At 39.5% G+C, this 12,939-nt stretch overlaps 1 protein-coding gene across 10 annotated transcripts in view; it reads left to right on the forward strand.

Moving 5' to 3' along the window:
* KCNIP1 (potassium voltage-gated channel interacting protein 1) overlaps positions 1–12,692 on the forward strand; it is a 566,415-nt gene extending 553,723 nt beyond the window's left edge. For all 10 annotated transcript variants that reach the window (XM_088661795.1, XM_088661796.1, XM_060271730.2 and 7 more), the window contains 4 exons: positions 595–702; positions 2,697–2,801; positions 3,015–3,077; positions 5,718–12,692. In XM_088661795.1, the coding sequence (XP_088517921.1) occupies positions 595–702; positions 2,697–2,801; positions 3,015–3,077; positions 5,718–5,765 (324 nt within the window). In that variant the 3' untranslated portion in view covers positions 5,766–12,692. The remainder of the gene's footprint in view (positions 1–594; positions 703–2,696; positions 2,802–3,014; positions 3,078–5,717) is intronic.
* Positions 12,693–12,939: the final 247 nt, after the last annotated feature.

Below are 12,939 nucleotides of genomic sequence, written 5' to 3' on the forward strand. Positions count from 1 at the left end.
AAGATATGGGGTAATATGGTTAAAAGATCCTGTAAGGAAAACTTAGTTTGCTAGGTGTCATGTTGAAAGCCAGGACCTAGAAGGTAGCTTTCTCTGACACAAATTTGTAGTTTTGATGTGTTGATGAGACAGTGTCAGGGAGCAGGTTCTGGATTTGTTAGACACTGGGGAAAATCTGTGATAAACTGGGCCTATGCAAAAAGGACAGGCTCCACTTGAACCAGAATGAAACCAGACTGTCGGTGCTTAAAATAAAAAGGTAGCAGGACAGCTTTAAAACAGATTGTGGGGGGAAAGCAGACAGGAGCTGAGAAGAGTCCACTTTGGAACATGAAGATGAAGAAAAATGATTAAAATGTATGTGAGGGAGGTATGGAACTAGGCACTGAGACTTGGCTGGTAGGCAGAATCATCAAGTCACATTGGTGTATCCTTAGGATTAATGAAGGGATGGTTAATGGTGTAAATGAATGTTATTGCAGAGAAGGGAATGTTATAATAAAGCAACATATTATAAGGCACACACTTCTCTACAGAGACTTGGAGAAAACTTTCTGTCCCAATAAAAATATATTTGTATTCTTCTGTCAAAAGGATTTTGTGACGGCACTATCCATTCTGTTGAGAGGAACAGTTCACGAAAAGCTACGATGGACATTTAATCTGTATGACATAAATAAAGATGGCTATATAAACAAAGAGGTGAGTCAGTGGCACCAATTCAGCTTTTTAAAGGAAATGAAAATGGAGGGTTGGAAAATGCTGTCCAGCTGCTCATCTTAAAACTTAATTCAACCTTGGCACGACAGACTGAAAATACCCCAGCCCAGGTCAGCATGCACTGCCTATTCAACTATTGCTGGCTCTGAGCCAAAGCCAACTCACACTAATACATCTTATTTAAAGGAAAAAATAATTATGAGTCCCATTTTTGTTTCACAAGCTGTTCTCTGACTGTAATAAATTATTATTATTATTATTATTATTATTATTAAAGTTGGCTTTTGATACATGTTAAATAATAGGTATTTATTATGGTTTTATTTTTTTTAAAAAAATCTACCTGGATCCTCACCCTAGACCCCAGGAGTTACAACAAATTATAATTATAATATATAACTCTTTAGTTAAAACTGAAGCACTTTAATTTTGGTTGGGTCTCAAAGAGGACCCATCTATATGACATTAGCAAACTAACAGGAGGAATAAGAAAACAGGAAGTAATGCAATTGTTGGACATACCGTGCCAGAGACAAGACTTTGAGAGAACAAAATGTCTGACTTAGATCTCGCCAACCAGTTTCCTTGGAAGAAGATGAAAGCAGGGAACAAGTTCACAACACATTTGTGGCCACAGTAATAATGAGTCTCACAGATAAATTAACAGCACATGGAACACCATATGCCAACTTGGCCATTTTAGTCCTTAACGACTTCGCCAATTTCATGGCAACAACCTCCCTCAATATGTTCAACAAATTACATGAACTAATTATCTCTTTTGAGCCACAAGCTGCACCAGGAAATGTTTGTGTTTCTTTGAAATGGAACAGTCTAAGGTTCATAAGGCTTGCTACATACATCAAAGAAGCCAGATACCTTAGTTGAATTTGATCATGGTGGTGAATGAGATATCAGCAATCTGCAAGAGCAGCCTAGAAAATTGTTTCCTTTACAAAATCAGTCAAAGCCAGACCCCTCTACTCAAATGCTAATGTAGATTCTTGCATTATACATGTAATATATTGCATGCAAATTGAACTATTCAAGAGATTATCTCTATTTAAACAATAGAAACAAACAATTACAATCAGATTCAGGTAGGTAGCCGTGTTGGTCTGATGTAGTCAAAATAAAAAATAAATAAAAAATAAAAAATTGTCCAGTATCACCTTATAGTTGGTCTATAAGGTGCTACTGGACAAGTTTTTATTTTTTTATTTCAATTACAATCAGATTCAAGTAGGTGCACCGTCATGGCCACCACAGTAGCCAACGGTAAAATGTGTGAAGATAATTTGGTAAATTAAACCAGCTTGTCTTTAGTATTACATTAGCAAAGACTGGTAGAGAAGCACACTTTACAGTCAATAAAAAGTAATGTGTGTATTCAAGAAACTGCAGAGATGACAGATGATGATAGATAGATGATAGAGATAGATAGATGATAGATATAGATAGATAGATAGATAGATAGATAGATAGATAGATAGATAGATAGATAAGCAGTCAGGGAGGGGGTGTTCCTTAGCCTAATTTCACTTTATACAAAGGTCCACAAATAGAAACTACTTTTTTAAAGCTATTGAAACTCTCAGATGTATTCACCAGGTCTACCTTGATGTAGAACCAGACGGCATTTGCAGAGCAAATTTGCTCCCAGGTTAATAATAATAATAATCCATAGAATGCATAGCTACCAAGCATAATTTTTTCCTTGAGGGTGATTAAGGAGTAAATGTGGAAAATGTGTATTTTAGATTTCAGCATATGTTATATTCATAGGTATTTAGATCTAAAGCACAGCAACACTATTCCTTTGTGTGTGGGCTTTAAAAAAAACACAGAATAAGGGTGTTGGCCCACAAACTAGCTGTATTCTCTTTGTTGAAGGTTAATACTAGAAATGTTAGTGAGAACTCATTGCCAGAGCCCTGTTTGATGTCTCCCTTGTGCTTTGATTGTCACAATTCCAGGAAATGATGGATATAGTAAAGGCAATTTATGATATGATGGGCAAATACACCTACCCAGTGCTGAAAGACGATGCTCCAAGGCAGCACGTAGAAGTTTTTTTCCAGGTAAATTTCTATTTGTTAGTGCACATATATCTCCCTTATGTCTGAACTCATACCTAGGTAATTTTCAGTCATTTTGTGTCTGGGCAGTGGAATATGTTTAAATCTGCAAAACCACTTAGATGTATATGAATCCTATCAGTGTTATATTATGCTGCACTTTGTAAATGCAGTAGTGCTATGAACTCAAAGAGTTTGTATTTTTCTGTATTGCAGAAAATGGATAAAAATAAGGATGGTGTCGTTACTCTGGATGAGTTTATTGAGTCATGTCAGGAGGTAAGTCTTCCTTCCACAGTAAAGCTAGCCAAGAGATTGTCTCATGCTAGAAAGCTGAGATTTCACTTTACCCAAAAGCTGAGAGCTCCAGGACATCGGGTTTCGATTGGGCCACTATGGCTGAACTTCCTTATAAAGTTCAGGATTCTTTGCTGCACTTCACCACTGGTAGAAAGAACAGGGAAGGCACAGTGCACATATTGCATACAATGGGGCTGCACATACAGTTGCAGTTTGGAGGTAAAGGGATTGTGTACATGTGCACAGAGAACACCATATATCTGTATTATCCGGACATGGCCTAGTCATGTTCTGAACTGTCTGTGCAACTGAGAGCACAATCTTATGCATACTAAGAAAAAGGTCTAGTCATTTATTCCCTTGTGGGTGTATTATTTCACACTAAGAGTAGCAAGGCTCTCTTACTCATTCTGTAGACTTATTGCACAGATTCTCTATGTGTTATGATGAAATACAGGTAGTGACTGAGATAGCTATAGCTATATCTTTACTAACCTAGAAACAGCTACCCCAATTTCCATCTCTTCTCATCTGAAATCACAATTTCCAGTAGCTGCTGCATTTTAGCTTCTATATGAAGAAGTGACTGCAGCCATGGCAAAACTAAAAGTTGGTGGAAGGTTCCAATGCAAAACAGTGCATGATACCTTATATTCTCAAAGATGGAAATGATGTGAGTGGAATTGCCTCAGCATTCCTAAGGGCTCATCCACAATTAGCTTGTCCCACACCTAGAAAACCCTAAGTGTAAACTCCTGAAACCTGCACAACACTCATGAGATCCTAATCTAACTGAGTCTGCAACTGTTTCCTTTCAACAATCTATCTCAGGCATTTATGGCTTTTGAGACCAGGCTTTACCCACCCTGCACTTCACTGAATTTTTTGCTCAGTGAAGAATTCTGGAGAACCTGAAGGCTTGTTCACACACTTTGTGACATTTTGATTAGTGCTAGTAAAGATGTTGCTATGGATTTTGAACAGTTCTGTACGGAAGCTACTCATGCAAAGTACAGCAAATCAATTGGAACCCCAGTATTTGACCCCAAAATGGTTTTAAAATGGATATAAGTTGAAAGTAGTGGCAGCTGCCTAGATATCTTCTGTATTGAAGATTGTATTTGTGCAAACTGGGGGATGAACTAGAAAAAGTAGCTTATGTGGTTCTTATGTCTCTGAAATTTTAAAAATATAAGTATTTTTGTAAGCTCAAGATAAACGTGAAATAAATGAACACATAGCTTTAAGAAAGAGGATTAAAATTAGACATCTGGAATATCATCCAGCTCCACTGAAACTAATTGACTTTGGTGGAATATTGATTGCTCCCCTGCTCCCCTGTTCTTTAAATCAACATTACACATAGATGTAATGGGAAGCGCCACAGGGAAGGTAAACTATAGGGGGGCCATATCTCAGTGGCAGAGCATCTGCTTTGCATGCAAACGGTCCCTGGTTCAATCCACGGCATTTCCAGGTAGACCAGGGAATGTCTGCTGCCTAAAACTCTAGAGAGCCACTGAGACCAACTCCATACTCTGCACTTAGTTTCCTTGTGGATTCTATTTTATATTACTATATTGATTGGATATGCATATTTGGATCACCATAATCAAAATTATGGTCACAGTAGGTTAATATCATTTGGAATAATACAGCATAATAATATGCTTATTAATTAAGAAGTCTTCCGTAGGAGAGAAGGTACCTCATCTTGGAAAGGGAATGAGAGCAGTCAATCTTAATTGATGCCTTGTGTACTAATGAAGTCTCTCACAGGTCAAAGCAAAGTTCTCTTGCTGGCATTTGCATCTGCATTGCAGCCCAAGTTGTTTACAGTCTATCACAGTCCAGAAGCAGGTCCTTGAATTAATAAAACAGATGGCTGGCAGTATATAGCACTGGACAATATGCAAGTTTACATAGAAACATGTATAAAATAGGAGAAAATGCATAGCATTCAGAGCTATTTCATATTGTAATTGGTTTGGCCATAGACATTGGTACATTTAAACATGTTTTTATTATTTTCCAGGGACTTAACAATGCATTTACAGTACAAGGCCATTTCCATTTTTGTTACCTCTCTCTCTCTCTCTCTCTCTCTCTCTCTCTCTCTCTCTCTCTCTCTCTCTCTCTCCCCTCTCTCTGACCTAAACTTCAGTTGAATCCTTGGGGTGGGGAGGCATTCCCAAGTTACCAGAATGGTATTCCACAGTCCCATTTCTCTCCACCCAGGCAAGCAAGGGGCTTTATTACAGTTCAAAGGAACATTCCATCCAAGCCAAAGAAATGCAGTGGTGTGTATATGAAATGGGAAATGGCATTTAGCTTATAGTTTGATGAAATGAACTTGATTAATTGCAAATGATGATTTACATGACTAGGATCCAGTTGACACTTTAGATTCTATGCAAATTTGGGATAGTTGTGCAACCTCAAGGCTTACTGCCTTGTTCCATTGCTGCTTGCAGGCCACAACATGGACTCGTCCAGTCAACTTAAGGTTTATTTGTGGATCTTGAAAAAAAAATCCATCTCTACCAGTCCTCCAGGCCTGGCAGAACTGTTTGTGTGTGCAATATAAATATACATGGTTTATTTTCTCATTGCTTCCAGGATGACAATATCATGAGATCCTTACAGCTTTTTGAAAATGTCATGTAACAGCAGCTGAAGAACAGCATAGGAATCTGAGACTTTATATGTAATGAGACCCTGAAGAAAATGAGTCAAGATTTTTCTCCCTGCCACCTTTTTTGATGAAAGCTTTTTACTACTTGGACATACTCAGCGTGCAAGGATTTTATATGCCATCGCAAACTGAGCTGTGTCTCTGAATGCAACAAACTCCATCTCGCCTCCCTCAAGAGACACTGATTAGAATTTATTTCATTTGGAAGCATGCTAATAAAACCTGACCAGAGAGACCTGCTGCTTAAAGTTTAATGAATTATTGAAGTCTAAATGATTAAAACAATATTCAAGTTTCTGTTAGCTAATCACAAAAGTTCTGCTGCTTTTGCTCTAGCAAGCTGGATTGCATATGGTACCACAGCATCAATAGCTTGCTAAACATCTGTTGTAAGCAGAAACTCTTTTTGTATCATCACAGGACAAACAGTTGTGCTTATATTTTGCTTTGACAGTGAGATATGCGCTAGAAAAACTGATGCTAGTTTTACAAATGGGCACAAATCTAACATGGTAAATGGCCAGCAAGATTAATTTAGGTCCTGTCTAGATGATCAGTTTGTGGTCAACAGAAGCAAAGGAAATGTTTCCTGTTCAGAGACACATACTGCATTTCCCCAGAACTTAAAAAGGCAACAGATTGCTGCTAGGGAAATGATTTATTTCCCCCACTGGCAAAACTGTTGTAAGCTGGAGGGCTTTCAGCAGTTGGCTGTTTCCTAGTGTCCATGGTATTAATAATAATAACAAGTGATGCAACTCCATCCTCACCACATAGCCATTTGATACTGCAACTCTAACACCAATGCTCTGCCTGCAAAGAGGGGACTCGCTGAGAGCTGGAACTGAAACTTCCTAAGACAAAGCTTGGGGAAGCCTCTTGTCAGGTTTTACCACCAACACCTCCATAGCAAGTCTTCCCACTTTGCCACAAGGTAGGACTCCAAATCAGCTATGCTGGAGGAGGCTGATGAGTGTTGTAGTCTAAAATATCTGGTGGGCACCAGGTTAGGGAAAGCTGCTTCGGATGAACTTGCTGATGTGGGAAGAAGGCAAAAGGCAAGGGCGTGTGCATGGACACGTATTTGCCTTGGAACTGCCAGTTGTTATGTGAGCCCCCTCCTCCTTCAGGCTGTGTTCTCTCTTCCACGCAATAGGACACAAATTATCCAGCATGGGAACAGTACCAGCAATGCCACTTCTACAACTGCCCACTCCCATTACTGTAATATATATGGATTGTTTTGTGCTCTACTGCCTCTGGACTGAGATTTGAAGGATTATTTCACTATGCCAAGAATGCAGTTGGGGTGTGCTTGCAGCTGATTGTCTTGACATGCCCAACACATAACTTACTTCCCTTCTGTTCTTAAAAACTCATACTTGAGTCCCCTGCTGTCGCTTTGACTGACTCCAGTGAAGTTTCTCATTGTGCATACAAGTGAATGAAATTCCTCATAGTTCATTTGAGTCGAGAGAATCAGATAAAAGCAGAGTTTACTTTTGCAGGCAAAATCTGAAGCATAATCTACAAAATAGTCTAAGCTTTGATAAATTTTCCCCTTGCTTTCATCAGTTTGAAAGGTGCACAGTCCAAGGCCAAAGCTTCAATGGCGTTTCAAAGGGCTGGAATATTAAAAGTCATAAGTTTTTTCCCATTCATTCTCCCTAGTGCATACTGCAGTGAAATGTGGGATGAACAGACAGTGCTGGATATTGTTTTGTACTGTATTGATTTAATATGGAGTGCTAGCAGCCTACCAAGTAGTCCCTACCCACCACTCAGGCAAAGCCCCACTGAAATGAACTGAGAAAATGCACCATTTCCCTGTGTGTTGTGCCTAGAGTTTTCAAGCACAAAAGCAAGCACGATGCTCTGTATGCACTAAAACATACACCATTTGATCATTTAAAGCAGCTTTGAAGTAAATTATTTTCCAGTATAAAATAATTGAAAACCACAAGGCTGGAGTCCTGAGCCAATATGAAGCACACATTGATTTCACTGAGGCTGGGAGCACCAGCTTGCAAAACAATGAGGTTGTTTAAGAGCAAGATAAAGAGCAGGAGGATTTTGAAGTATTTTAAACCACTTTAATGGTTTGGGTCAAAGCATACATTTTTAGTGGGGGTGGGGAGTTTTTTGGGGGGGGGTGGAATCTGAAATATCTATTGGAAGAAAACGACAATAGTTGTAAAGTAAAATTTTATGGTGACTATTTCAAGATTTTACAGTATTTCCAATTATACACACCATTCATATTATATGTCCCAAATCCAGCTAAAGTTATCTGTGTGATGTAAGGCACAATCATATGTATTTTTTCATGGGAGTAAGCCCATTAAGTTCCAGTGGAGTTGAGTCTGATATAACGTGTTTAGGATTGCAGCCTAAGGTGACAATCCTGAACAACTTGCTTGGAAATAAATTATGCTGAGACCATTGGACCTTACTCCCAAGTAAACCTGGTTAAGATTTAAGCCCCACTGCCTTCAGTATCACTTAGTCATGGCTAACTTTACCTGGACTGGGGTAAGAACAGTTTCTCCACACAACTGTAAACATTTGGTTTGGTAGGAAGTTGCAGTCACTGCCTGTGCCTTCTACAAGCCCAAAGAGCTCCTGCCAGTACATTTAGTACAAGAGGAATACACTCCAGAACATGAGGATATTTTGCTTGGGATAGGATCCAACTGTTTGGTATCATGTATAACCCTAGCTGGGTAATCAGTACTGAAAGAAATAACAGAAAATTAATCTCCGTAGTTACACAAGAGCTAGTTCTTAATTTAAGTCCCCATTTTAGAAAAATAAGATGCATGTTTTAACTAATTACTAAATTAGTAAATTTAGAGATTAGTGCCAGGACCTTGTTTGGCTGTCTGCAAGTGCCACATGTTCTGATTTGCCTAGAAAAGTTCATAGCCTAGACAAATGACTGGCTGTGGACAGAAGAAATAAGGAAGGGCAGGAATGTATTGGGTTACACTGCACACTCTGACCATCAGATTTCCAGGAAAGTGTTACAGATATATTTTAGAAACAGATTACATGTTGTTGGCAATGGAATATATTTTAAATATGACACCCATAGTTTTATATTTTATAAAACACATTAACCGTAACGCCGAAACTTATATAGAAATCAATATAGCTAGTGTAACTGGATTTGTGATGTACAGGTTTGTTCACAATAAGATACTGTCCTTTATGGAAAACCCAGCCTCCACTGACTCTTCATTACCTGATTGTTCCTTCTAAAGCCTCTGTTGCTTTTAAGTCCTTGCTCTCCATTCCTTAAAAGATCCAGTGGTTTGTATTCTAAATCCTGATCCCTGTAAATGTGCATCCCTAGTTTGATGGGGAGCTTTGTGTGCAATGTGGTGCTGGTTCCCCTCAAAAAAGCCAGGGCCTTTTTTACAAGCTAAAATCCTGGCAACCAGTCCCCTTGCTTTATCTTCCTTGTCAACCAAACTCCCCCCCCCCCAATCATTTTTAAAAAGGATCTATGCATGAAACACTGACTGATTTGCCCACTCTCCACTAGATGGGAGTAACTCATAGTGTTTTCCACATAGTGTTGTGGAAGAGAATGTAGGTTTTGGAATATGGGGAAAACTCAAGTTACATCTTCTGAACTTCCGCTTTAATTATTATTTATTATTGTTGCAGGATAAAGTAAATCTCCTGATCCTCTTTTCCCAGGATGGATACCATGTGGTCATCCCAGATGTTGTTGGACTGCAGCTCCCATAATTCCTGACCATTAGCCATCCTGGCCAGGACTGATAGAAGCTGGAATCCAACAGTATCTGGAGAACCACGTGTTTCCATCCCTTCTCTAGTCCAGTTCCCTAGTTCCCTATTCTAAAATGGGGTGTACGAATGACCAAAATATCATATAACATCTTTTTATAGCAGGTTTTCCTCAGATGTTTTGAATGGGGAATTTTCTCGCAAAGACAATTTCAGCTTCAGAAAAAGGGCTTTCCTTAGGACCATGGTAGAGGAGGAAAGAGTTTAACTCCCCCCCCCCCATTACCTGCTACAACCTCAATAGTTCTCTGCTTCTCCCAGCTGGTGCTATTTGCATTTCAATAAACTTGTGTGTTACATGCAAAAATGCAGAAGATGTCAAATCCACTTTTGCCCCAAGACCAACTTCAAAACTTACTGTACCTATGAAGCATCCCAGCTAAGCTGGCAGCCATTTCACAAGCCGATAAATGCACAGCACCAGCTTGCACAGCTCTCTCTCTTTGTGTGTGTAAAAGTCTGAGGATTGAGGCACTAATTCAACTGTGACATTTTTAAAAGAACTAAGCGGGCATCTTAGTTTTCCTCTTAAAACTGCTTCTGGGAGACTGATTCTACCTACTTCAGCACCTCCCTCCATGGATCCTCACTTGCCACCCAAATTAGGGCTACTGCAATCCCCCAAATTTGAAAATTATACTGATTGAATGATAAAGTCTAAATCTGTAAACAATAGTAGTTCAGCTAAGTCTACACCCACCACACACACACACACACACACACACACACACACACACACACAATATAAATTAAACCTTGTGTTATTTGTGCTTGCCACCTTCTGAGTTCACTTTAAGCATTTGATAAAGTAGACTAAGGTTTGTGGAAGCTCAAGACATTATTAGGCTACTTGAAGCACAATGCTATGCATGTTTCCTCAGAATCAGAGCTGTCTTTAGCATATGTGGTGCCGGGGTGAAAAAAACGGGGGGGGGGAGACAGGCTAAAGTTGTTGAGCTTTTGAGGAGGCACACAACTCTCTCCCATGCCGCTGCGGGAGGAGAGCAATCCCCACAGAGGCTTGGGAGGGAAGCTGCGCACCTTGTGTGAGCAGTGTGCGCATGCTGGGTGGGCCTATCAACGGCCCACCAATCCCAGGCAGGCAGTAGGTCTCAGTGCGCACAGCAGAAAAGCCTGCAGCACCCCGATGGGCTCTGCTCTGCTCGGCTGTCAGCTGGCCTGGCTCTTCAATCCCAGACTCCAAATCTCAGCCATGGACTCTCGGCCTGGCGCCCCTGAGAGCCCGGCACCCGGGTGCCCCACACCCTTAGCACCTATGGGTAAGCAGGCCCTTCTCAGAATTAAGTCCCATTGTGTTCAGTGGGACATTCTCTGGGATGAGTGTGCACAGGATTGCAGTCGTTAGCGCATATGCTTTTTCATGCACTGGAACTAATGCTATAAAATGCAAGTTAATGTGTGTATCCAGCAAAAATGAGGACAATGTTGAACTTTGACAGAAGCACTAGGAATGAGGCTGTGGTGTCCTTTCCTTTCCCTTCCCTGCTGTAATCAGTCTATTAGCACTACCACAGTGTTTCTCCTGGCTAAAAATTAACCCAATCCAACCCCAAATACAGTATTTTGCCAATTAAGTTAATTTGTTCAGTTTTGTTAGCCTGTTCAACATGTTATGCCACAAGGAAGCTCTTGCAAGTCAAAGGGAGCTGCCATGGATAGAGGTTACATGAGGCATAGCCACCCAATAGCACAGTGGTTCTGCTCCTTCTCCTCTTGACATCAGTGGTAAAAACTCAGTGACTCCAGTAGACCTTTGTGGGACAAAATTGATGGTTCAAATGGAGTAAATGCAATTTACACTACATCTGCAATTAAGGTTACTAGTGGCCATGGTAGCAGGAACTTACCATGTTGCATTTTTTCTTTTTTTAAAGGTATACTGTAAAAAGAGACTGAAGCCATTCTCTCCCTTGTTACTATTGCTTAACTGTGATGATGCCAGGGTCCTTAATAACCCAGTCTTGTTTGTTAGCTTGTTTTTCATCTGAACCCTTTTATTGTGTTGAAGAAGGTCTCACCCATGGACTGAACCTGTGAATAGAGCATGCAGCCTGACTATTAAGTAAAGAAAACAGAAAAAAGTATCATTCATGGTAATGCCATTTATTATCAGGAAATAGGCTCATGGGAATGAGTGCAATTCAGCCAAAAGTATGCAGTACATCAGAGGAGGAAAAAGCCAGGCATCGGCTTAAAACTATTACTGAACTCCATGTTCAAAAGTGCTTTAAAAAAGCTTAACTTGGTCTGGATCATCCCTATCTTTGCAAACATTCTGGAGCTCAATAGCCTGATCATTTTTCATAATTGCAATATTCATGGCAAAGACTTGATAATAAGAGAAAATACTGTGATAAATTGGTTTTGCATCATCCTGAATTTTACCAGCATTCTGTCGAATGTAGTTATTGGGCTGGGTTTCTAAGTTTTAAAATGTCAATGTTCTCCACTGTACAAATCTACTCATAACTGTAGTTGTTTCAGCAATGTCCAAAATGTTTGTCTGACCAATAGTTAAGAGTTATTACAATTGTGTCAATTTTCCAAATGTTGTTTATATGCATTTAAGGCAGCAGTTCATTAAAAAAAACCAGAAAGGACAATGATGATGATGATGATGATGATGCAAAAAATAAAATAAATCAATGTATCTGTTGATGTTAGTTTTCCTGTTACTCATGGCAATCCTATGAGTAACCCTGAATAATGCTGATTGTAAGATTTCACAGGTAATTTACTAAATGTTCCATTGGAATAACAGATTAATGGCATCCCTGAAAGTTTGTCATGCTATAAACAAACAAACAAAAACCATCTCTAACTTGTTGACATAAGAAATGTGATTCATAAGAGTGCAGTGGTGTTACAGCTTTTTCCTTCCATAGCTTTTAAGCACATCAGAAAATTAACAAAATTTCATGGTAAGTAAAGCCATTCTGTTGAAGCAGCAATGCATAGCTTCACTTTCACAAATATTATGATCAAACAGCAATTTGTATAATATTTTGTTGAACATTTTCAAAGATTTTGGTTTTAATAATAAAAATATAATATGTACATAAGGTGATGCACATGTCTATTTTTGTGGATAATCAGGCCTGACTTCACTTGAAAAATGGGGGCAAGACCATAGCAATCTCTTCTGGGAAACTGGAGCTACTCAGATGCTCACTGGGCAAGGATGACACTGCAGGGATGAACCACAGAATTTAATGCAGTGGAAAGCCTGTGAGGCCAAGTAGGCTGGTGTCTGACTACATGATTCCATGAGAGAGGAGTAGTACTACTAGAAATCTAGACATGGGTAGT

The sequence above is a fragment of the Zootoca vivipara genome, chromosome 2 (genome assembly GCF_965207765.1).
Source record: "Zootoca vivipara chromosome 2, rZooViv2.hap1.1, whole genome shotgun sequence".
Taxonomy (NCBI): Eukaryota; Metazoa; Chordata; class Lepidosauria; order Squamata; family Lacertidae; genus Zootoca; species Zootoca vivipara.